The sequence below is a fragment of the Vulpes vulpes genome, chromosome 9, assembly GCF_048418805.1.
Source record: "Vulpes vulpes isolate BD-2025 chromosome 9, VulVul3, whole genome shotgun sequence".
In the NCBI taxonomy this organism is placed as follows: domain Eukaryota; kingdom Metazoa; phylum Chordata; class Mammalia; order Carnivora; family Canidae; genus Vulpes; species Vulpes vulpes.
In genome coordinates this window covers 59,616,096-59,641,086 of record NC_132788.1, presented here as the reverse complement: position 1 = coordinate 59,641,086, position 24,991 = coordinate 59,616,096, and the positions used below count along the sequence as shown (strand labels likewise).

Here is a 24,991-nt window from a genome sequence, read left to right as displayed (position 1 = left end):
TGCTGTAATACTTCTGTTTAAGCTGTTTCTCTACTTGAAATGCCTTTTCTGCATCACACATTGAAATCCTACTAACTGTTTAACTCCTGTGCTGTTAGAACCTGAAAATTCCTTTAGAAGCCATGTGATTAAATTTCCACATTTTACATACAAAGAAAATGTAATTCATATAAATTTCTAAACTACACAAAATTTCTCCCACATCATACTATCAGAATTTATCACTCCCTTTTCTGTACTATAACACAAAAAGAAAATCATGTTGAATGTTTGGGACTTTATTTGTTCTAAATTAATACCTTTGAAAGTTAAGTATCTTGACTCTAAAAGAGCACAAGGAATTTTTTTGTTATAAAATACACATAACATAAAATTTACCATCTTAATCATTTTTAAGTGTATAGTTCAGGAGTGTTAAATATATTCACATTGTTGATCAACCAATCTCCAGAACTCTTATCTTGTAAAATTGAATATCTATATCCATCAAACAACAAATCCTCAATGAGCACAAGGAATTTTTTAAAAAGATTTTATACTTACTTATTTGAGAGAGAAGGAGAGAGAGTGCATGAGTGCAGAAGCTGGGGCAGAGGCAGATGAAGAGGGAGAAGCAGACGCCCCACTGAGCAGGGAGCCTGATGTGGAGCTCGATCTCAGGACCCTGGGATCATGACCTGAGCTGAAGGCAGATGTTTAACTGACTGAACCACCCAGGCACCCCAAGTACAAGGAATTTTAAGTTGATGTTTTATCCTGTAAGGTGTGATAAAAGAAATAAAGTATATATGTCATAACTAAAAGGAAACTGAAAACTTTAATTTTAAGAATTGGAGAATTATGTAGAAGCCTAATGAAGAAAATATTTTTTTCTTAAAATCTGCTATGGAATAAAAGAAGAGAATTAATATTTATAATGGTTGATTATTAGTGAGAAAGTTACCAAATTGTATCTAAAGGTGTTGGTTATCTTTACTATTTTGGGGGGTTTATTTTGTTGTTGTTGTTTTTAAGATTTTATTTATTCACTTGAGAGAGAGACCATAAGCTGGGAGGAGACGGAGAAGCAGATTCCCCACTGAGCAGGAAGCCTGACAAAGGGCTTGATCCTAGGACCCTGAGATCATGAACTGAACCCAAGACAGACACTTAACCGACTGAGCCGCCTAGGCAATACTCTCTTTACTATTTTGTATAAGTATCTATTTTTAAAGCTATATTTTTACTACAAAAGTCACACTTGCTAGGAAGCCATTTTAAAATAATAGACATTTGTATGCTCAGTTGTTTTTATTACAAAATTGTATTTATTCAAAAGTAAAAGTTTTAAAAGCATGCATAAAAGTGAGTATCTTAGGGGCACCTGGGTGGCTCAGTCAGTTAAGTGTCTATCTTCAGCTCAGGTCATGAACCCAGGGTCCTGGGGTTGAGCCCCACATGGAGCCCCAAATTAAACCTCATATTAAACCTCTGCATCAAGTTCCCGCTCATGGGGGGAGTCTGTTTTTCCCTCTTCCTCTGCCCCTTTCCCCAGCTCATGCTTTCTCTCTCTCTTGTAAATAAATAAAATCTGTTTTTTTAAAAAGTATCTTAGAAAACTATTAGTAAATTGTTAGATTTTCAAAAGTGAATACTCTTAAAATTTTTTTTGAATAATTTCATATTTTAGAAGTCAAGTGGAGTTATTAATAAGATCTGCTCTGGAATCATGGTCATAAGCCCTGAATCTACCACTCAGCAGTTGTATGACTTGAACAAATCATTATTTCTTTGCCTTAGTTATCTGTTAGATTGGGAGACAATATTATCTACCTTATATGATTGATGTGAGAATTGATTCAATAAGATGTGTAAAATCAGCATAGTGACTAGTGCTAAGTACTTAATACATATTAGCTATTATTAATTTTGCAGTAGTTAATATAATTCTGGTGCTTGGACTCTGCAATAAATAATCTGCTCTACTGCTGTAATTTCTATTCTTTGTGCCAGAGCTTGGTGAGGTCTATAGTCTTTCCTTTCTCTACCCCCACCCAGTGCTTTCCATGTTGTTGGACAAATAGTGGGTACTTAATCTAATAAATCTTTATTGAATAATTGTTGATAATATTTTTAAAGGTTTATAGAATATATTTCATTATAATAGCACTCCATAGTAAACTCCTTTTCAAATAAATATATTCAATGCTAAGTAAAAATGAACTGAGTTTTCAATCAGTTTGGGTTGATTTTTAAAACTACTCTTTTGAGCTTATTAATTGTGAGGAGCATTTCAATGGATCATGAGAGGGGGCTGAAAGAATGGACAAATTCATTGAGGAGAAGAGAGCCAGAACAGCACCATATATCTTTGCATTTTTATACCAAGGCATGAGCTTCTTTCTGGACAAAATTTGGTGTAACAAGAGGAGCACTGGATTAAGAAGAGATGAGCATTCCCATAAGGTCCTTGTATACATTGGTGATATAGTAGTGAGTATAGCTGTCTTCCATGGGGTTCTCACTGCATGGCCTTGGGCCATTTTCCTCTTTAAGCCTGTTTCTTTGCCTATAAAAATGAGAGAATACCATCTAAGATCCATTTCTTCAGTCAGAATATGCGTGGTTCCATGTTGCTAAACTTGGGTGCATCTGGGAACATGTGACATATCTCTTCCAGGACAGTGCCAGTTATTCTCCTATCCTGCCAAAATTCAATTGTTAATACCTATTCTGGTGAGTAATATCTCCTCCAGAATTTGTGCCAGTTGGAAAATTGTAGAATGGAATGTGCCACCTGGGTTTGGATTTGGAAATCCAAAGTATTGTTGCCTTAAGGTATAAGGATGTTTCTACTGAGCCATGGTGGTGAGGAGGCTGCTAATACTAGCCATGGCAGTTTTCACTTGGACTAGGAAATGAAGGTTAAATCTCCTGTGCTAATAATAACAGAATGAAGAGAGCTCTTTTCTAACTCCCTTCCAGCAATTTGCTGTATGAACTGTAATGCAGTATCACAAACAGAATCAATGTATCAGTAAAGTGTTAAAAATAAATAAAACTTATGCTTCTGTAATGCATAGCTTTTATTCTTTATCATATTTGATTTCAAAAGCACTCTGAATGGATTTCAAGTCCTCAGTTTCTACCCTGTAATGTCACTTAGGGATCTCTGTTCAATTCCAATGTTCCTTGATTTTGCGAGTTTCCTTTCTTTCTCTAAAGGGCCAGCATGGTGGAATGGAAAGGCAACAAATTTTACCTCTAAGTAGGTATTTGACCTTGAGTTAGTCAAGTATTTCCCCTCCCTGGGCCTCTGCTTCCTTGTAAATAAAAGGCCTCTAAGCAAAATTTTCCCTCTCAGAAGGCTGAGGAATTATGTCATTAAAGTCTCTTATAAGAGTAGAGTTATATAAACACTTTAATAACTAGTATGTTGATTTGTATCTAAAATAGATCATTAAGACAGAGGATAGTCTCATAAAAAATGGAGTAAATGACCATATTTCTGTCTATAATTATAAATGCCTGATCAACATTCAAATAAAGAATCCATTTTGTTGAAATGCTCTCCATTTCAAAGGACCCACACAAGCACATTATTTAACCCAATGATTTTTACATAGAAAGGGGGAAGAAAAGTACTTACAATGTGTGAATGCGTGCTGTGCTAGATACTTTACATATTTATATTCATTCAACAAATATTATCTGGCACATAACATGCACCAGGTATTATAATAGAGCAGGGAATGGGATTGATACAGTAGTTACCATGACAGCAAGGTCACTGTTGTCATTATAACTTACATTTTGATCAGAGAGATGGATAATAAACAAACAGTCAAGGAATTTTTAAAAAATATTTATTCATTTATTAGAAAGACAGTAGGGGGAGGGGCAGAAGGAGAGAATCCTCAAGCAAGCTCTCCGCTGAGCAGAGCTCAAGTCACGGAGCTTGATCCCACAACCCATAAGATCTTGACCTGAGCCAAAACCAAATGTTGGACACACAACTGACTGAGCCACATAGGTGCCCCTCAAGGAAATTTTTAAGTAAAGATAATGTCTTTGAAGATTATAGAAAGAATGACTGGGAGGGGAGAGGACTACCTGAGCTCAGGTAGCCTGGAAAAACATAACACAGGTGATGTATAAGCTGTGTAAGACATATAAGATGGTAAGATGCAGCAGAACTTGCAAATGTCTAGAGGAAGGATATACCCTGCAACAAGTGCAAAAGCCCAAAAGAGATGGTAAATTTATCATGTTTGAGGAATACATTAAAGACAGGGTCGTTTAAATCTAACAAATTTTAGAAATGCATATTATCTTTATCCAATAGATAAAGTTACAGAGAAATAAAGAGCCCAAGTTCAAGTAGTAAATTGAGGATCTGAGACTTAAGTGCAGGTTAATCTGGCTCTTAAAATCCACGCTCTTTCCACTGAGCCCTACCATTGGGCAACTCATTGAAATGCAGCCCACCTGAAGTCTAGGTCAAGGTGGCAGGCAGCTTATTCAGTAAGAACCTCTTCCCAGCCTCTAGAACAGTGAGAAATAAATGTCTATTGTTTAAGCCCCTAGTCTATGGAATTTTGCTTTAGCAGCCTGAGGAGATAGATATCTGTATCTATATATCTATATCTACATATAGATAACATAAATAGGTAATAAATGCATAGATAATAGGTAATATATATTTCTGTTTTATATCTATACTTCTATCTGTAGATCGTTAGAGAGTATAGAAAGAGATAAGTAAATAGGTAGATAAAGAGAGAAAGATTTGGGACACCTGGGTGGTTCAGTGGTTGGGCACCTGCCTTCAGCACAGGTCGTGATCCCAGGACCCGGGATCCAGTCCCGCATCCGGCTCCCTGCGTGCAGCCTGCTTCTCTCTCTGCCTATATCTCTACCTCTCTCTCTCAATCTGTGTCTCTCATGAATAAATAAATAAATCTTTTTTAAAAAAAGAGAGAAAGATTTATTATAAAGAGTTCACTCACATAGTTATAGAGACTGAGAAGTCCCAAGATCTGTCAGCAAACTGGAAACCCTGGAGAGGTGATGGTATCATTCCAGTCCCAGTCTGAAGGCCTAAGCACTAGAACGCTGATGATGTAAAGCTAGCTGATGGACTCAGTCTGAGTCCAAAGGCAGAAGACTGATGCCCTAGTCAAAGACAGGCGGAGAGAGTGAATTCTTCTTTACACCATCCTTTTTTTCCTATTCAGGCCTTCAATGGATCAGATTAGGTACGCTTACACTGGGGAGGGCAATCTGCTTTACTCAGTTCTGACTCAAATGTTAATGTCATCCAGAAACGCCTTCATAGACACACCCAGAATAATGTTTAGCCAAATATCTGGACACCTGTGGCCCTGTCAAGTTGACACATAAAATTAACTATCCCAAGTATGCTTTGGTTAAGGCAGAGGTGTGTGTGAGAGTGAGTAGTTGGGAAGTAGGGAGGAAATATAAGATAGTATGCACCTTCAGAAGGCTTTGATACAGTAGAAAAAGGCATACATAGATGAAAAATCAGTGGATTTTACTAAGCTGTGTCTCTCTAAAGTGACAAGTAAATAGGTTTCAGACTAAGCTTTCAGAGGAAAAAGAAACTACCGTAGGAGAGGAAGACAGATTTCATAAGGGAGGCAGAACTTATTTTGACCTTTGAAGAATGAGGAGAGGTGATTTCTTTTTTTAAACAATAATTTTCAAGTGATCTTTAATAAGTTTTAGGATACATGCAAAGATAATTCATAATATTTATACCATAAAAGAAAATAGGAAACTGTCTATCCAATTTTATTGAGGCCAGAATAATTTTAGCAATAATTTGGCTAAGAGCAAAGGGAAAATTTACAAATTTAGATTTACTTACTAAATTTACTTACAAATTTAGATGCAATTATTCTCTGTAACATATTGATTAATGGAATCAATTAGGTATCAAAAAGACATTATATAATAAAGTAAGACTTACTTCTGGATCCACTTGATCTTAGCCAAAAGGCTGAGAAACGATTACTTTCTCGGATACAAAGGTTGGGAAAAAAAGAAATAATACAAGTTCCACAAACACTCTTTCTCCCCAAATAATTCTGTGAAGCCAGCATTATTACTTTGATACCAAACCAAAGCCACAAACAAAAGTCCCCAATAAATATAGATGCAACAATACTTAATAGCATTTTAGCAAATTAGATTCCATAATATATAAAGAGGATCATGTATGATAACTCAATGGGGTTCATCTGAGGAACACAAAGTTCATATAACATTTGAGTATCTATCAATGTAATTCACCACAGCAGCAAATGTAATAAGAAAAAATATGATCTCAATAGATGCATAAAAATCCTTTGAGATTACCGTGTGTGTGTGTGTGTGTGTGTGTGTGTGTGTGTGTGTGTATGTTAAGAACTCTCAGTAGATTTCAGGGTGGTTGGTTGGCTCAGTTGGCTAAGTGTCTGCCTTCAGCTCAGGTCATGATTCCAGGGTCCTGGGATTGAGTCCTGCATGGGGCTCTCTGCTCAGTGGGGAGTCTGCTTCTCCCTCTACTTCTGCCCCTCCTCCCTGCTTGTGCTCATCTTGTGAACATCTGCCATTGGCTCTCTCACTTTCTGTCTCTCAAATAAATAAAATCTTTTTTTTAAGATTTATTTATTTATTTGACAGAGAGAGAAAGAGAGATCACAAGCAGAGGGAGTGGAAGGCAGAGAGAAAGAGAGAAGTAGGTTCCCTGCTGAGCAGGGAGCCCAATGTGAGCCTCGATCATGAGATCATGACCCAAGCCAAGGCAAATGCTTAACCAACTGAGCCACCCAGGCACCCCTCAGATAAATAAAATCTTAAAAAAAAAGATCTTAGCAGATTTCAAGTATACAATACAGTATTGTTACATGATATACATTAAATCTCTAAAACTCATTCATCTTGCCTAACTGAAACTTTGGAATCTTTAACCAACATCTCATTTCTCCCTCCTAAGCCCCTGGCAGCCACCATTCTACTCTCTGCTTCTGAGTTTGACTATTTTATATTCTGCATGTAAGTGAGATCATGCCGTATTTATCTGTGTCTGGCTTATTTTACTCAGCATAATGTCCTCCAGGTTCATCCATGTTGCAAATGGCAGGATTACCTTTTTAATGGCTGAATAATATTCCGTTATATGTATACATCACATTTCTTTTGTCCATTTGTCCACCAGTGGACATTTAGGTTGTTTCCATATCATGGATCTTGTAAGAAAGAGGTAATTTTTTTCCTTTTTTTTTAAAAAAGATTTTATTTATTTATCTGAGAGAGACAGTGTGGCAAGCGAGGGGAGGAACAGTGGGAGAGGGAGAGAATCCCAAGCAGACTCTGCACTGAGTACAGAGCCCAACACAGCTCAATCTTATGACCCTGAGACCATGACCTAACATGAAACCAAGAGTCAGACACTCAGCCAACTGAGCTACCTAGGCGCCCCAAAAGAGGTCATTTCTAAGTGGACCTAAGCACAGAGGCAATAGTTTGATGAGAGGTAGTTGAGAAACAGTGTCTTAATGATAGATTGATGTAATAGTACCATTCAGTGTTTGGATGGTGGTAGGACAGGGCTCCTACATATGCTTGTGCAGGTTTTTCACTATACAGGGGCATTTGAATAAGGAAACTAGTGGGGGATGAAACTCAGCTCCACATTCTTTTTGTCAAGTTAAGTACCCTAGTACAGGAGTGTATCCACCTGGAAGAAGGAGTATCTTTTTTTTTAATATTTTATTTATTTATTCATGAGAGACACAGAAGAGGCAGAGACACCGGCAGAGGGAGAAGCAGTCTCCATGCAGGGAGCCCGACATGGGACTCGATCCAGGGTCTCCAGGATCACACCCTGGCTGAAGGCGGCGCTAAACCGCTGAGCCACCGGGCCGCCCAGGAGTATCTTTTTATAATTCATACAAAAAGTCTGGAGCTGTCTTGAAGGATGGAAATAGATGAATTTGAAATAGAAGGGTGGGGCCAGATTATAGAGAACATTCCTTTGTATCCAGTTTGCTAAAAATGGATGGAAATATGCAGCTTTGATGGTAGTGGTAATTGTGATTATGATTTGTGACCCTATGCTGGAGTTAAACCTAGAGATTTGTCAATGCTAGGAACCATGTTTATCTAGCATGAAATAAATCAATATCTTTTAAAAAATTATATTTGCTTAATGTTTATCTAAAGTAAACTTCATACTGACCCATTTTGCTCCAAAATCAAATCAGCCTGATTTAATTTTATAAGCCAGTCATGGAAAGAGAATCTGTCCCATGACTCCAAAGCATTCTGTTCTGTAGCTCCACTATAATTACAGACAAATGCATCTAATCTTCCCATCATGTGTTCTGAGTTACAGGATTCTCTTTTTTCTTCTGCATTTGATAATGTTGTTATCTTGTTATACTGCATCATTTAATTATTCCCCAAAATAGAGATCTTCAGAAAATCTGCTCAGAAAAAGTGATTTGGTGTTCCCAAATCAAGTCACAACCAGGGTGTTTACACAGAAATTAGTCGTTTTCAGAGCTTTGAGATTGCTGTTTTCCTTAGGGGTCTCATCCACCACCTAAGGCTGCTGCAGTCTTCCCACAGATAACTTGAGGGACTCACATATATAACTCCAGAGAAATGCACTATGTAGGTATCCTCAGAGACCTACAAGCCCAGGATTCTTTCACAACGAGCATGGCTAAACTCTCTGATATTAACCTCCAAGTGTCTAGCTATATTCAATCTAATAACTCCATAAACACTTCCTGAGCATCCAGTATGTGTCAAATACTAGGACAGTATTGCAAATGCAAAAAGGAATAGAGCACAGTCCCCACCTGAGGAAGTAAATAATCTCTAAATCTGATCATCAGAAGGCCTGAAATTTAATTTTACTAGCCCTGCTACCTTTAATCAAGTCACTTAGTTTCTGAGCCTCATTTTCCTATAAAACCAATAACATTGAGACAGCTTCCCTATAAGCCATGAAATAACATGAAATAAATAGATTATCTGGGATGAACGACAGTGAAGTCATTCAGTGTTGTCTTTCCCTCCCTCATAACCGTCTGTCCCCTTTGGATCCTTACCTTTACAGACCAAAGAAATTATTTCAGTCTTTCCTAAAATCAGGGCCTTTACATTTTGTTCCATTTTTCCCTAGGCCATTTTTGCTTTCATTATGTCATTTGTTTTTAGATAAGTGGTCCTAATATCCTGGGTCAGAAATATGAAAGTACTATGACTTGTACAAGATGAGGTCAGAGTGGGGACGCCTGGGTGGCTCAGTGGTTGTACGCCTCCCTTTGGCCCAGGGCATGATCTTGGAGTCCCGGGATCGAGTCCCATATTGGGCGAGCTCCCTGCATGGAGCCTGCTGCTTCCTCTGCCTGTGTCTCTACCTCACTCTCTCTGTGTCTCTCGTGAATAAATAAATTTAAAAAAAACTTAAAAAAACAAAAAACAAACAAAAAGATGAGGTCAGAGTTTAAAAAAGCCTTACTGTTGGGTTTCCAGTAAACTTTCTTTCTTTCTCTCTTTTTTTAGATCATTTATTTATTTATTCATGAGAGACACAGAGAGGTGGAGACATAGGCAGAGTGATAAGCAGGGTCCCTGCAGCGGGGAGCCTGATGCAGGACTCCATCCCAGGACCCCAAGATCACACCCTGAGCCAAAGGCAGACGCTCAACCACTGAGCCACCCAGGTGTCCCTCCAGTAAACTTTCTGATGATACCCAACATCTTTTAACCTTTCACTCTCACTCTTTCAGTGGTTTGCCTGCGACATCGTACAGAACCGATGTCTTTTTTTTCCCCGTCATTTCGGTTTCCTTCACTGGATTGTAGTCGAACACTCATGATCCTGTGATAAAATCATTTTCCCTGAATGTGTTTTCTTACACTTAGTCACATTAAAACTCCTCTGCCACTTTTCTGCCCACGTCCACATCTTCTTTCAGTTTATCCCTAATCAGCTTGGCATTTTAATCCCTGGAAGAGCTCAATGCCATCTGCATACTTGGCAGTTTCCCCTTGTACTCCCTTCCAGATCATTTATATGAATGTTAACTAAGACACCATGCAGCTTGCTTTCTATCTAAGAAGGACCTTAGTTGCAGAGCATTTGATTGAACAGCTTAATCACTGAATTCAGGGCACCTGGGTGGCTCAGTGGTTGAACATCTGCCTTTGGCTCAAGGCATGATCCTGGGGTCCCGGGATGGAGTCCTGCATCAGGCTCCCTGCAAGGAGCCTGCTTCTCCCTCTGCCTATGTTTCTGCCTCTTTCTCTGTGTCTCTTGTGAATAAATAAATAAAATCTTTTTAAAAAATCACTGAATTCATATCAAGGAGTAGCCACAGAACTTTTTATCCAGAAAAGTGTTCACTTATTCCTGTTGTTTGCTTCTTATTCCTAAACCAATTATCCATAACAGACATATCTCTCCACATATGGAAAGAAAGTTATATGGTTCGTGAATTAGAAAACAAGTCCGAATTTGAGTGAAGAATTCCTTTACCAATGTTAAGTCCCTACCTGACTATCTTAGGTCTCATTTATATCTCCAGAACATCTTTAGTAGGAGTCCTATACCACTTTCTATGACTTCATTATATCCTCTTAGTTAATATATTTTTAAACATCTTTTTAAATAACTGTCATTTTCCAGCCAGCTTCAAAGTTCCTAGGCCTAATCAATCAAATGATTGAGTTGCCAGATGAGTGTTATGCAGTTGTTCTGTACTGGTAAAACCAAGTTCTGATATCTAGTTACTGCATCAGCTTCCCAAATGATCCCAAGGCCTTGTGTGGTCCCTCCAGTCTTTCCCACATTCCACATAAGGTAGTCTCTCAGATTTTAGACACAACTGATTAAGTCACCTCCTGGCTTAATATTTTTGACAGCATTTTTGGAGACAATTGAGAAAATTTGAATATAGCCTCAGTAAAGTTGTTAAAAGTATTTGCCAATTATTAAATAACAAATTAACTATTAAAAAGTCATTACCCTAAGATAGGCCAATTTGTAGATGAAAAGTAGATTAGAAGTTACCACGGACTGGGGGTAGGGGTAGGTAGGTATGGGCAGTTCTTGCATAATGGCTACAGAGTTTCTATTTGGGAGGATGAAAAAATTTTGGAAATAGTGATGATGATTGCACAGCACTGTGAATGTATTTAATGGCACTGAATTTTAGACTTAAAAATGGTTAAAGTGGCAAATTTTCTATATATTTTGTTACGTTAAAAAAATAAATCACCACCCAGTTAGAGATAGAACTTAAAATTTTATAGAAGGAATGACATGATATTTGGGATTTGTTTTAAAATGCTCAGACAATTGGGGCAGCCTGGGTGGCTCAGCGGTTTAGCGCTGCCTTCAGCCCAGGGCATGATCCTGGAGACCTGGGCTCAAGTCCCACGTCACACTCCCTGCATGGAGCCTGCTTCTCCCTCTGCCTGTGCCTCTGCCTCTCTCTCTCTCTCTCTCTCTCTCTTTCATAAATAAAATCTTAAAAATAAAAAATATATTTAAAAAATAAAAATAAAATGCCCAGACAATAGTCTCAACAACAGTGACGGCAATAGATGGAAAATATTGGCAAAATGTTGATAACTATTGAGGGTAGTTTTTTCATAATAAAAACATTTTAAAAAAATTTTGGAAGCTAGCCATTAAGTCCTAACTATTCAGCCTGACATCTGAACCCTTTGCCAGTTCAATGCTTCCATTTCTTGGAACCTGCAGCTCCCACTGCTCTGCCAACAGTGTCCTTCCCTGAAGTCAGGTCTGCTGCTGTGCTCTGTGTTCAAGTAGCCTCTCTGCCTTTACACTCAGCCATTCAATTCAAGTCTGTTCCTCCTTCTCATGTGGCAAATTCCTACTCAACTCTTTAAGACTTAGCTCCCTCTCTGGAGCCTTCCCAGACTTTTGCAGGCAAAGAAAACTCCTTTGAGTTCTAAAAGTGCCTTGTTGGTACTCCTATTACAGCTTATACCCTATATTTACGCATATACTTCCTGTCTATATTTCTGTTCTCCACAAACCTGTGAGCTTCTTGAAAGTAGAGGGAACTTATTTTTCATTGTACATGTTTCTGTGCTGAATGAAACTTCTGTTGTTTTAGTTGTGTGCTTTAAATAATTTTTAAAGAAAGATTGAAAGTTGGGCATGTGAATACTAGTTATAAAGCTTAAGAGTTGAAAGGGACCTTAGCAATGACCCATTTTGGTAATGGATATCATTCTCCTGTTCTAGATGGTGCTTTCGCTACTTGGCAACTGCTAATGCATTTATTACAGTTCCAGCACCTCCCACTGGATACTCAGTAAATTGTTGCTGAACTTACTGACAAATCACAGCCTGTCTTTCTAAAGATTGCAAAAAGCTAAATATCTAGCTTGAGGGACACAGACTTTCTAAAAGAAACAGTGAATTTTCGCGCATAGTCAAAGCGGCAAATAAGCACCTGGAGATACATTCCTGGGTCAGTGGGGTTGGTGGCTATTCAACAAGCTAAGTGAATGCGTGAGCTGGGACAGCATGTCTGAAGTACACATCTTGCCAGTGGGTGGCGACAGGACCTCACAAACTTCAAGACCAGCCGGCCCAATTTTACCATAGGGTGGGAAATAGGAATCCTCTAGTATTTCTAGTGTGCTTTCTAACTTCTTGATGCCTAGAGATGCTTGACTGGAAGAACAAGCCAGTTAGATGGTGAGTGCCAGAAGCTAAGCACTGTATTAAAGATAAGTATCCAGACAAGTGCCAGGCATTTACTAGGTGCTAGACTAGTGCCAGAGCTCTAAGAATGCTTGTTAATGCTTTCATATTCTAGCTTGAGGTTTTTGATCCTTATACAAACCTCAGGCACCTAGGGAGGATTTACACTATAGACTTTTTAGGCCCTTTAGTTCCAGTGTGGATGGAGATTAAGAAAAGATTTTTGTGTAGGGAAGGACAAGGAAGAAAGAACATGACACCCTCAGGTGTTCACATATGAGAAGAGAGGAAGAGGCTGGGCCTTTAGAGACAGGCTCAATTCACTGAGTCCTGAAGGTGGCCCCTTCTGGTTTTCTACATTTGTCAAGCCAAAACTATCACTCCTGCCTCGGTGTCCATCGAAAGATGAATGGATAAAGAAGATGTGGTATATGTATACAATGGAATATTACTCAGCCATTAGAAATGACAAATACCCACCATTTGCTTTGACGTGGATGAAACTGGAGGGTATTATGGTGAGTGAAATAAGTCAATCAGAAAAGACAAACATATGGTCTCATTCATTTGGGGAATATAAAAATTAGTGAAAGGGAATAAAGGGGAAAGGAGAGAAAAATGAGTGAAAATATCAATGAGGGTGACAAAACATGAGAGACACCTAACTCTGGGAAACGAACAAGGGGTAGTGGAAAGGGAGGTGGGCGGGGGGTTGGGGTGACTGGGTGATGGGCACTGAGGGGGCCACTTAGCGAGATGAGCACTGGGTATGCTATATGTTGGCAAATTGAACTCCAATAAAAAAAAAAAAATCACTCCTAACATCTCGAGTCAATAAGCAAGCCTTGATTGTGATCTAGGTAAGTACATAGCTCAGTGAAGGAGTTGGAAATTTATAGATATGATCATTATGTTTGTATAGGCCTTAGCTCAAATCATATAAGCTGTCAATAGGACATAATCATTATTTAAAATCATAAATGTTCTGGAAAATCCAGGGCTCACATATGGATGGATGGTCCTTACTCTGAGCATTATTACATAATCCAGTTGTCTGAGCTGAGAGTGGGAGAGGGATGTCCCAGGTTATTGAACAACTGAGTCTGAAAGTTGGTATCAGATGATAATGCTATGAGCCAAATATCGTGAGCAGACAATACATGGGATGAAAGTTCAGAAGAGGAAGAGGCCGTGTTGGCTGTGGTAATAGTAAAACAATAATAATACCTGGTACATAAATGTTTGTTGCATTTTGCTAATAGTACTTCATATTTGCATAGCATTTCAGAGTTTCCAAAACAATTTCATGTCAGTTATTCTCATGTGACTTTATTAAGTCTTCACAACAACATGTGAGTATGGTATTAATAAATGAGGTAAAAATACATAAAATATTTGGAATATTGGCTAGTGCATAGTGAATGTTTGCTTCAGTATTACAATTATTATTAACCCTATTTTATACATGAAGAAACTGCGGCTCAGAGAGGCAATACTTGCCCAAAGTCACACAGCTGAAAAGTGGTAGAACTATGCCTGAACCCAACCCCACTAGCTTATTTCTAGACCTTTCTCCATTATCCTATGCATAAAACAGGGAAAATTTAAGTTAGGCTTGCCTAAGTTGGGCCAAGTTTTGAGGCAGCCTTAGCAGAGAAGTGCCTGAAATCCTTAGCCTCACAAGCCCTAGTTGGATAGGAATTGTGAGCATACTCATTGCCTTGAATAAGAAGAGTTAAATCTAGAAGCCTCTACTCATTTTAGCAGTAAGGTGATATGGTTCCTTGACTGGCCCATCAAGGAAGCTGCAAGCCATTAAACCCACATAGATCCTCAGCTGCTAGGCTTGTTAAGAAAATGTTACAATAGAGGGAAATTGACAACACAGGCACCATAGATATTTTTAGTCTGTGCTTCAAGGATGTACATCTAAGGTTCTTTTTAAGATGGAGCAAAGAGGGTGAATTTAGGCTGATTTTACAACACTGCCAGTCAGAAAGTCCTACTCTGAGCCCAGTTTATGTAAGGAACTGTGGGGGTTGGGAGAAGGAGAAGGGAACTAAAGGAGGTGAAGTAACTTTCCCAAACTTTCAAATACTGAGAAGAATGGTATATTTTTCTTGGGGGTGGCATGGGGTAGGGGGCAGTGTTGCAATATCAGTAAAAACTGTAACTGTGTCTGTTCCTTGCACCAGCAATTCTGCAATAAATTGTTTATCCTTCTAATGTACAATATGGTAACTATAGTTAATAACACTGTATTGTATACTTGAAATTCTCTAAGAGAGTAGATCTTAAGCATTCTCACCACACACACACAAATGGTAACTATGTGAGGTGACAGATGTGCTAATTAACCTGAGTGTGGTAATCCCATTTCACAAAGTATAGGTAAATTAAGTCATCACAATGTACACTTTATTTTTTAAAAGATTTTATTTATTTATTTATTCATGAGAGACACAGAGAGAGAGAGAGAGGCAGAGACACAGGCAGAGGGAGAAGCAGGCTCCATGCAGGGAGCTCCATGTGGGATTCAATCCTGACACTCCAGGATCATGCCCCAGGCCAAAGGCAGGCACTAAACCGCTGAGCCACCCAGGGATCCTCACAATGTACACTTTAAATACATACAATTTTTTCAATTATATCTCAGTACAGCTGGAAAAAAATATTTATCCTGTGAACACATTCTTTTTTTTTCTAGGGATATATATATAAAGATTTTATTTCTTTTTCATGAGAGACAGAGAGAGAGAGAGGCAGAGACATAGGCAGAGGGATAAGCAGCCTCCATGCAGGGAGCCCGATGTGGGACTCCATCCAGGCATTCCAGGATCATGCCCTGAGCCAAAGGCAGATGCCTAAACCCTGAGCCACCCAGACGTCCCCCCACCAAAAAAAAAAAATATTTTTAAGATTTTATTTATTTATTTGAGACAGAGTGCACAAGCAGGGGGAGCAGCAGAGGGAAAGGGAGAAGCAGACTTCTTTCCTTCTTTCCTGCTGAGCAGGAAGCCTGATGTGGGTCTCAATCCCAGAGTCCTGGGGATCTCTCACATCATCTCTCACATCTCTCACATCTCACATCTTCAGCCTGAACCGAAGGCAGATGCTTAGGCAGATACTTAACTGACTGAGCCACCCAGCACCCCTGGATACATATATTTTTAAGATTTATTTATTTGTTTTAAAGAAGAGGGGGAGGGGCAGAGAGAGAGGGAGAGAGAAAGCACACTCCATCAGCATGAAGCACGGCTTCATGCCAATGCACAGCTTGATCTTAGGACCCTAAGATTATGACCCGTGCTGAAACCAAGAGTCAGAGGCTTAACTGATTGTGCTGCCCAGGAGACACTCCTATGGATATATTCTTAAATGTTATCCATTATAGCATCATTTATAATGGTAAAAACAACCCAAAAACTGAAAATCTAAACACTCACCAATATATATTGCTGAAATTACTGTATGACTCTCGAATGGAATTTCATGCAATTATTAAAAAGAAAGAAATCCATCAGTATGTGCTGAAAGCATATCACTAAGATGGATTTCTGAGTGCAATAAAAATCAAGGTTCAAAAAGGAAGAGTTTATGTAGCATGGCGCTATATGTATGTTAGAAGGATATAGGTGCAGACATTTTCCCCACACTGGAAGGATATGCTTGCAACTGATAATTGGGATTATGTGTGATGAAAAAGAAATGGGAATTGAGATACTTATTTTTTATCGTATTCTTTTATGTACTTTTGAAGGTATATTGATTAATTTCACCATATGACCTTTGTGTTTTTGTTGTTGTTTGTTTGTTTGTTTTAATTTAAGCCACTGCCTAAGGTCATAGAGCCAGGAAAGGGTACAGCTAGGATTCCCACCTAGACTGTGATTTCAGAGCCCTGTGATTCACAATTCCCCTGGATTCTAACACACTATATCCTAACAGTGCTCTCTTAGTATCAGGATTTTTCATGAAAAAATTTCCAAACACTACAGCTTGGAAACTACAGTTTGGAAATTTCATGAAAATTTCCAAACACTACAGATAGGATAATGTGCCCTATTCACCTGCCATCTTTGACTCCTTTTCCATAAGATTGTGCTCAGCCAACAGAGGTCAGTGACCTGTAGTCAGGAAACACAGACTAAAATTTTCAACAGGACAGATTACCTTAAGGAAAAGGCATTAAGATCATTGGAGAGGTGGGGGCAGGGAAAAGGCATGAAAACAGTATCGTTAGCCAACTTGGTCAATGGGCAGATGCAGGAAGTGGCAGATAAACCAAGCCAGAATCTATAAATATACTTCAACATCAGTGTTTTAAACTCACAAAATAAGTTAGCGAATTAAAATACTTGGCAACATGTAAGCCAAGATAGATATAAACTCTTAGTTGTAAGCTTAGCTCCTATGAACTTTTCTGTGGTTTGGCCATATTATTTTACTTCTTCGGGTTTTAATTTCCCCATCCGTCAAACAGAGAGTACTATCTGCCCTGGCTGTTTCACTAAGTTGTGAGGAACAAATAAGGCAAGGAATGTGCTTTGAAAGTGCAAGGTATCATACAGAATGAGAGGTTGTTGTTAATGTCTCTGAGACTTACCTCACGGAACAAGAGCTATTTTGAGACAGGAAGCATCAGAAAGCATTGCTGGTAAAAAGGTGGACATATCTCATCAATACAAGAAAGGAACCTCCAGGGTCATTTACTCCATTTCTCCTTTTTAAAGTCCTGGATAAAAGCATACAGAGTCCAAGATCTATAGAGGAGTGATACTCCAGGGTCATTTACTCCATTTCTCCTTTTTAAAGTCCTGGATAAAAGCATACAGAGCCCAAGATCTATAGAGGAGTGATAGTGCCATATATGGACTATCATTTAAATCCATAAATAAAGAAATAAGAACAGTAGCCAAAAGGGGTACAGGCCCCTTGCTGGAGGGGATTGCTGAGCTATAAATGTTGAACAGGGTTCTGGAAGCAAGCTGATGAAGCTTAGTGAAGTATTGGGGCAAAGGTTGAGGGATAGTCTTCAGTGATGATGGCTGAGTGCCTCTGAGGAACAATTTGAGGATGGCCAGAGACTTGAATAGGACAAATGACAACTTCCTAGAACGGACTGTTCCAGAACCCAGAGAGGAAAGGAAATAGCCTGGCCTCATCCTGGGTAGTTCACAGGAACCAGGGTGGGAAGTATTTGTAGTGGAACTAGTGCTCGCAACATTAAGTCCCTTTGAGCGGAAGAAAGAAAATGGAGAAAAAAACATGCAGTGCAACACACAAGTCAGTTTTTGTAATGGTGGGAGTGAAGATGGAGAGAATGAATCAGCAGAGGGAGACAGTACTATATAGTCCCAGGAGCACAGGACTCAAACTTGGTTGTGAATATTGGCTCTGTCACTAACTTGCCATGTGACCTTAAATAGGCTATTTTTTCCCGAGTCTTGGTTTCCTCATCTCAGAAATGAAGACCTTTATCCCTATATAATAAGTTGTTATGAGGATTAAATGAGATGTTCTTGAAAGAAATTTTCACACAATTCCTAGAACATGATGCCCTTTATTTTGGAGAGAGGCTTTTAGAAACCTCCAGTGAAACATAACTAATTTGAAATTTCAAGGCACTGGGAAAGACCAACCTCACTAGCAGGTATAGTGTGGAAAGGCCCTTTTACACATGGAGAACTAGAGTAAGTGGATAGATAAGAAAATCTTGTGGGAAATGGGGAGATTAAAGGTAAAGTAGGAATGGGTATCAATATAAACATAAACATGGTCCACTGACAAGGGGCTCTGAAGCTCCTGAGGCATTAATGTGAGGTTCCTTTAGATGTGTGACAATATAGGAAAATAATAAGTACTGTATAACTCAGACTGAGTAGTTTTCTTAACTGAAATTCAGAAATACAGTATAGGTTTTCTCTTCAATTATAGTAACTTTCCTCAGCCTCCTAATTTTTAAAATTTCTTTTCCGGTATAATTAACACTTTGTCATTCATTGTCCTTTAATCCTTACTTTGTTGGTTATATTTGCCTCTTAAATTATTAATTGCCTCAAATCCTTTTTGAAAGTATACATATGAAGCAGTAAAATGTTAACAGTTTCTTTAAAAACTAAAATTCCAAGATGCCTGGGTAGCTTGGTGGTTGAGCATCTGCCTTTGGCTCAGGTCGTGATCCTGGGGTCCTGGGATTGAGTCCCGCATCAGGCTCCTGCAGGGAGCCTGCTTCTTCTCCCTCTGCCGATGTCTCTGCCTTTGTGTGTGTGTGTCTAATAAATAAATAAATAAATAAATAAATAAATAAATAAATAAAATCTTAAAAAAAAAAAACAACACTAAAATTCCAAGGGTGGAACCCAACTAAAAAATCAGAGTGAGTTGTAGGATGGGGGAAGATAAGAAAAGTATAGAGATGTGTGAGACTGACCTGATCTTTACCAGGAATCATATTAGGGAAACTCCTATTTCTAGACTTCCTTTATTTTTTTTTTTTAAAGATTTTATTTATTTATTCATGATGACACAGAGAGAGAGAGGGAGGGAGGCAGAGACACAGGCAGGGGAGAAGCAGGCTCCATGCAGGGAGCCCGACTTGGGACTCCAGGATCACGCCCTGGGGCGCTTAAACCGCTGAGCCACCCAGGCTGCTCTCTAGACTTATTTTGTAGCCCAAAGATAAAGGGTATTATCATAAAATCCCAAAAGCTGGGAGTGAAATAGTGCATTGGATTATTTTATGGATGGGTAAACTGAGCGTAAAGGAGAAGTGCTTTGCTTGAGGCTGTCTCATCATGATCTAGTAGTTGAGTTACGGTCCAACCCTATCCCAGGTCTCTTGACTCTCATTCTGGGGTTCTGTCTGCTGTGATCCTTTTCTTTATGATAGTAAATTTCTGATCTCAAATACTTGTACAAACTAACTTGTGTGGGTTGTTTTCTTTTTCAGGGCCAAGTGCTTCCGGGGTAAAAAAGTCCTTGGAGATTATGACATCAAAGTGGAACAGGTAATTACCCTGAGGCCCAGTGTTACATCTGCGTCATCATTGTTCTCTCAACATCTCAGAGTGAACCATCTAGTTCTTCAGAGTCGTCACTGGATTCCAGGCTCTCCATCTCCTTTTCCCCACCCCTTTCCCTGGGGCTTTTCTCTCTGAGATATGGCCATGAAGGCTGCCTTTCAACTTCCCTGATTTCTTTTCATGGTCCTGTTGTCTGTATAAAAGCAAGGAATGTGGTTCTTAGGGCCTCTTGTAGTGCAGGATTCTCAGGCTAAGGAAGACCTTAGGAGAATGTCTTCCTGGGACACTTGGCCACATCTCCATATTGTTGGTGACATAATATTCTTGGGTTGGCATATAACTGTCGTTCAGTTATTCACCTGCAGTAGTGCCTACTTGTCATGAAGCTACAGCTTCAGAGAAGCTACACCATCTTCATTTAATGTAGTAAAGCCCTGAAAGCCCCCCGCCCCTTTTTTTTAAATCTTCCTCTACCCTTTGCTTCATGATAAATAGAGAACTCCATTTGGGTGGAGAAGGGGATGTCCAGTTTCAACAATGCATGTATTTTCTATGTAATAATAGAAGTTATTCATCATTCCTTACACAGTGTGCTATAATTTACAGAGTACTTTCCCACCCATTATTGCATTTAGCTCTTAAAACAACTTGTTAGATAGTCAGGGTTGATTAAAAATTATTCCCACTTTATAGATGAAACAATCTCCCCTCCCACCCCTGCAGGAGGACAAGTGACTTGCCTAAAGTCCATGTTGCTAACTGGGGGCAGAGCAGAAGTAAAACCCAGTTGCCATACTAAAATCTGGTGTTTTTATGTTGAAACTGACAGAGGACATGCTGCCCCAGTTTGCACTCCTACTTTGTAGAAAGGCAGCACAGAGGAGTCAGAAGACCTGAGCTTTGTTCCTATCTCTACCAACAATAAGTTTTGTTTGTCCAGAAAGTCATTTAACTGCTTCTTTATAAATGGGGAGAATTATCTTTGTCCTTCTTGCCTCAAAGACTTGCTATGAGAGTGAGATGAAATCAGTTTGTGAAAATGCTTTGAAAACTGAGTAAATGTTTGGTGGGAGGGCTGCTGTTGTTCTGTGGAGAACTTGGTAAAGCCAAGACTATGGCCTTAGTTCCCTACTATTTTTATTTATTTATTTTTACAATTTTAATTGTAGTAAAAAAATGTATATATAACATGAAATCTACCCTTTTATCCCCTACTGTTATTTTCCAGGCAGAATTTTCAGAGCTCAACCTGGTGGCCCATGCAGATGGGACGTATGCTGTGGATATGCAGGTACTCCGGAACGGCACAAAGGTTGTCCGGTAAGGTTCCTTCTGTCCTCAGTGTCCTGGCCTTCAGAGTTATTGTCTCTGGTTTGCAAAGGTGGTTTCAAAGTCAAGTGTTGGAGCGGGATGGGATATATTGTACAGAAGTTAATGATGTGTGCTATGTAGAAGTGGTAGAGGAAGGCAGAGAAAACTAGCTACTGCTCTCAGAGAGCTCTTAATCCAATGGTAGAGAAAGAACTCAGGACTCATTCAGAGGTAATCAGATTCCTATCAGAGGGTTCTAGGATTCCAGCGCCACTTCCACCAGTGTGATTTTTGTGCCTTTATCTCTGTGTATATTTACCCTGGAAAATAGGATTCCATTGCTTTAAAAAAAGGTTTGAAAATTCTAGTTCAACCTATTTTACATTGATTTGCTTAGATTTACTCAGTGAGTCAGTAGAAGAGCCTTGTGTTTCTATGTGAATTCTCTTAACTCCCAGCCCTGTATTCTTTCTATATTCTTCAGTCCTGGGAATTCTGATAGGAAAGTCTAGGTTGGAAGGGACATTGTATATGGAAGAAAAATTTGTAGTTACAAGCACTTACATGCCGGGTGGTATGCTGGGTAACTTATAGATGTGACCAAGTTTAATACAACAATTTTGTGAGGGAGATCATGAGAATTCCAGATGGGAAAAAATGGTTTCCACAGTGTCATTTTTCCCAGGGGCTCAGCATGGTATCAGGTTTTCAGATATCAGAATCTTGCTCCAAGAAGAATCTTCACTTCATCCTCTTCCCTACCTCAGTCTGCAGCATCCTGACACTGAGGTCTCCGATGTCCAACAGGGACTGGCTCAGTGACAGGGAAGGCAAAGTTCAGGTGTCTGGAACCTAGCAACAGGAAATGTAAACTCATCCATCCTAGAGATGAGGACAGAAAAAGAAATGTCCATCCAGGTGGGGAGTGAGCTCAAGAGAGAATGATGGGCCCTACAACTGTAGGTAGAATGTAGAACTGTAGGCACCACATAGCAGGGTGCCAGGAGGGATCTGGCAAAAATAAGGCAGGCCCTTCCAGTTATGAATATAGGAACTTAAGACCTGGCCAGTGTAGGAAATCTAGGGCTCAGTTCCTAAAACTGCCATGTAAGATTTGACTTTGGCTAGTTTCCCAGAACTGGTGCACAAGGAGATCAGAACAGCTCCAGTATATACCATCCTGACTTGATGCTAAGTTCCTTGAAGAGGGCATGGGCATGAAGTTTAAGGAGAGCTTCTTCCACCCCCACTTTAAAAGACCAATCTCTGAGCCCAGGTGGTACTGCAGCTGTACATGGGGGGATGGATGGGTGCCTGGGCAAAGAACCAGGTAGGTATTTGCATATTGTGTGAAGCTGGCAAGCTCCAGAGCCTTGAGGGAGAATGCTGCCACAGAATGGACTCTCTGGGAAGGTGGCATTCCCCTGGAGTAAGGGCATGAGCATGGAGCGGCTGAGGAGTTTTGCCGGCTAGAGGGGAAATGCAGGGTGCCTTCCCATGCATGGGAACATTCTGTACTCCCAGTGCTTCCTGTAGCCATTGCTCAACCTCAGTTCTTCGAAAAATATTTGCACCCCTCCCTAGCGTACACTTTGGAAGAATAACATTGGAAAGTTTGGCATCTGTTCTCAGCCAGCCTGGACCCTTGCTCTCGTGGGGACCTGATGAGGGCATTGCCTATTTTAAGGAGCAGCTTTAAAGAGTCAGAATAGGACACTGAGATCAGGAATCTCCATAGCAGGGTGGTGAAGTCAGGCAATATGTCTTCAAAGTCTACTGGGACCCTCTTGGAACATGAACTCTGAAGCCACAAGAAACTTCTGCTCTTTTATTGCCCCATAGGGACCACATAAATTCTTGTTCACTTAAGGTGTGAGGGTCTGAAAATGTTTCTTCCCTCCTGAGGGAATTTGTACCTTAGAAAAAGACAATGCTTAATCCAGAGGAATGAGAACTTCAGACATCTGTTCCTTGAATCTCCTTTAAGAAGTGCCATAATACCTAACTGTCTAGGGCTTTGGAAATAGGAGGTAAGTTGGCATATGACCTGAGGTGCTGGTTGATGGGAAACTTGCCTCTACATTTTTACCAGGTCCTTCCGGCCAGACTTTGTGCTTATCCGGCAGCATGCATTTGGCATGGCAGAGAATGAGGACTTCCGCCACCTTATCATTGGTATGCAGTACGCAGGCCTCCCCAGCATCAACTCACTGGAATCAATTTACAACTTCTGTGACAAGCCATGGGTGGTGAGTGAGGTCCCCTTCCCCCCAGGTTAAAGGGTAGGATCCAGGTCCTGTATCTCCCAGTCCCCCAGGAGGCACCGCTGGTAATCAAGATGCACTAGGCACAGCTGAGAGGATGTGAGAGGAGCTTCAGATGGGACATGGGGTAGGGTGGGTGATAAAACATTATCATGGGCTGAGGTATCTTTGCTGCAGAGTGGACCTTTGGCCTCACAACAAAGTCACGCAAAGATTCTGTAAAGAAGTCCTTATAGGTCTGCAAGTGATGCCCTCAGTCATAAGATGCAAGAATAAAAATACCGTTTCTTGCCTCTGAATGGTCTATTAGAAAGGCCTGAGGCCAGTGGGGATCCAGCTCCTACAACTGCTGCTCCAGGCTGCCCTCTTAGAAGGAAACACCTGCTCCTAATCACATCCTCTTCCTCTTGTTTTTCAAAAATCACTTCAGCTATCACACTGGCTTGCCAAGGGTCACTGTAAAGTGTTCAGACCCCAAGCCTCTCCATCACCCAGGGAATTGGAGGGGGTGTTTTTTGTTTTTTTGTTTTTGTTTTTGTTTTTTGTTTTTTTTAATTAGACGGACCCATTACCTCTGCTCTTGATCGCTTCCTCACACTTGAACTCACTGTTCCCTTAGAAGCCAGGGAGACCTGACAGTGTAAGACAAAGAGCAAAGAATGAGGAGTCAGTGGGAGCTGCTATGGTTGAGGAAGGAGGGTTGGGTTCCTGATCACCACTTATTCAACCTTTCTCTGTGGCCTGAGGCATCTAAGAATCCTAGAGTTTTGCAGAAACAGGCTAAAAGTGTTGTATGATTTGAATGTGTTACTAATCATGGAAGAGCATATTTGAGGCCTTTATCAAGTTTGTTTTCTAGGGATCTCCCTTTTCTCCCTAGTCATATAACCTTCCCTACTGCATATAAGCCCTAGTCCTTTCCTTCCCCACCCTTTCAATACCTGCTAGAATTTGGCTCCCTCATAGCCAAATGAGCTGATTCTGCTATTGCTAGTTCTTTTCTTGTTAAGTAATCCTCTCTGTGCCTGGTTTCTTTGTCTGTAAACTAGGAATAATAGTAGTATCTGTCACCAGTTTGACAGTCTGGTTGTTATATTCTTCTAGTATTTAGGATCTCTTAAAGAAAATAGTCCCCTGCTTTATGTTCCAAAACTATGCCAGAGGCCAAGGTGGGAGGATTAAAGAGCCTATGCCTAAGGCTTTGCCCCTCCTGGGATCTGGGATCTGGTGAGGGTTCACATTCTCACCCATTCACAATCGCAGCACATTGCCTTTGGCATCACATGAGAACAGCAAGGCTCCCTGGCCAGACACCAAGTTTTCCCTTCATTTTCATTAAGCAGCTGCCCCATTAATGGCATTTTATATATTGTTCTCTGTTTGTTAATGGGAGTGAACAAATTTGGTGACTATAAAAGGAGGGTCCCTCTGAGAGGATGACTTTTGACCATATTTTCTTTATTTCTTTATTGTGGCTGTTTTTGGTGTGAGAGGAGGCCTCAGTTGGGTTGTCAAGGCTCTGCCTTGCATCATTGTGTCTCTGAGCACATCTACTGTTATAAATTGGTCAGGGCAGGCTATGCCCTGGGATTTTGGAAGCAGAAATATAGCCCAATCAATGAAGGTAGCATTCCAAAGAAAGCAAGAAT

The 24,991-nt window shown here is 40.0% G+C and overlaps 1 protein-coding gene across 1 annotated transcript in view; it reads left to right on the top strand.

Annotated features, from left to right (window-relative positions):
- Positions 1–24,991, top strand: part of SYN2 (synapsin II) — a 197,422-nt gene that overhangs the window by 130,682 nt on the left and 41,749 nt on the right. Inside the window, exons 2-4 of the mRNA XM_072720275.1 lie at positions 19,695–19,752; positions 20,996–21,087; positions 23,171–23,327. Of these exons, the coding sequence (XP_072576376.1) occupies positions 19,695–19,752; positions 20,996–21,087; positions 23,171–23,327 (307 nt within the window). The remainder of the gene's footprint in view (positions 1–19,694; positions 19,753–20,995; positions 21,088–23,170; positions 23,328–24,991) is intronic.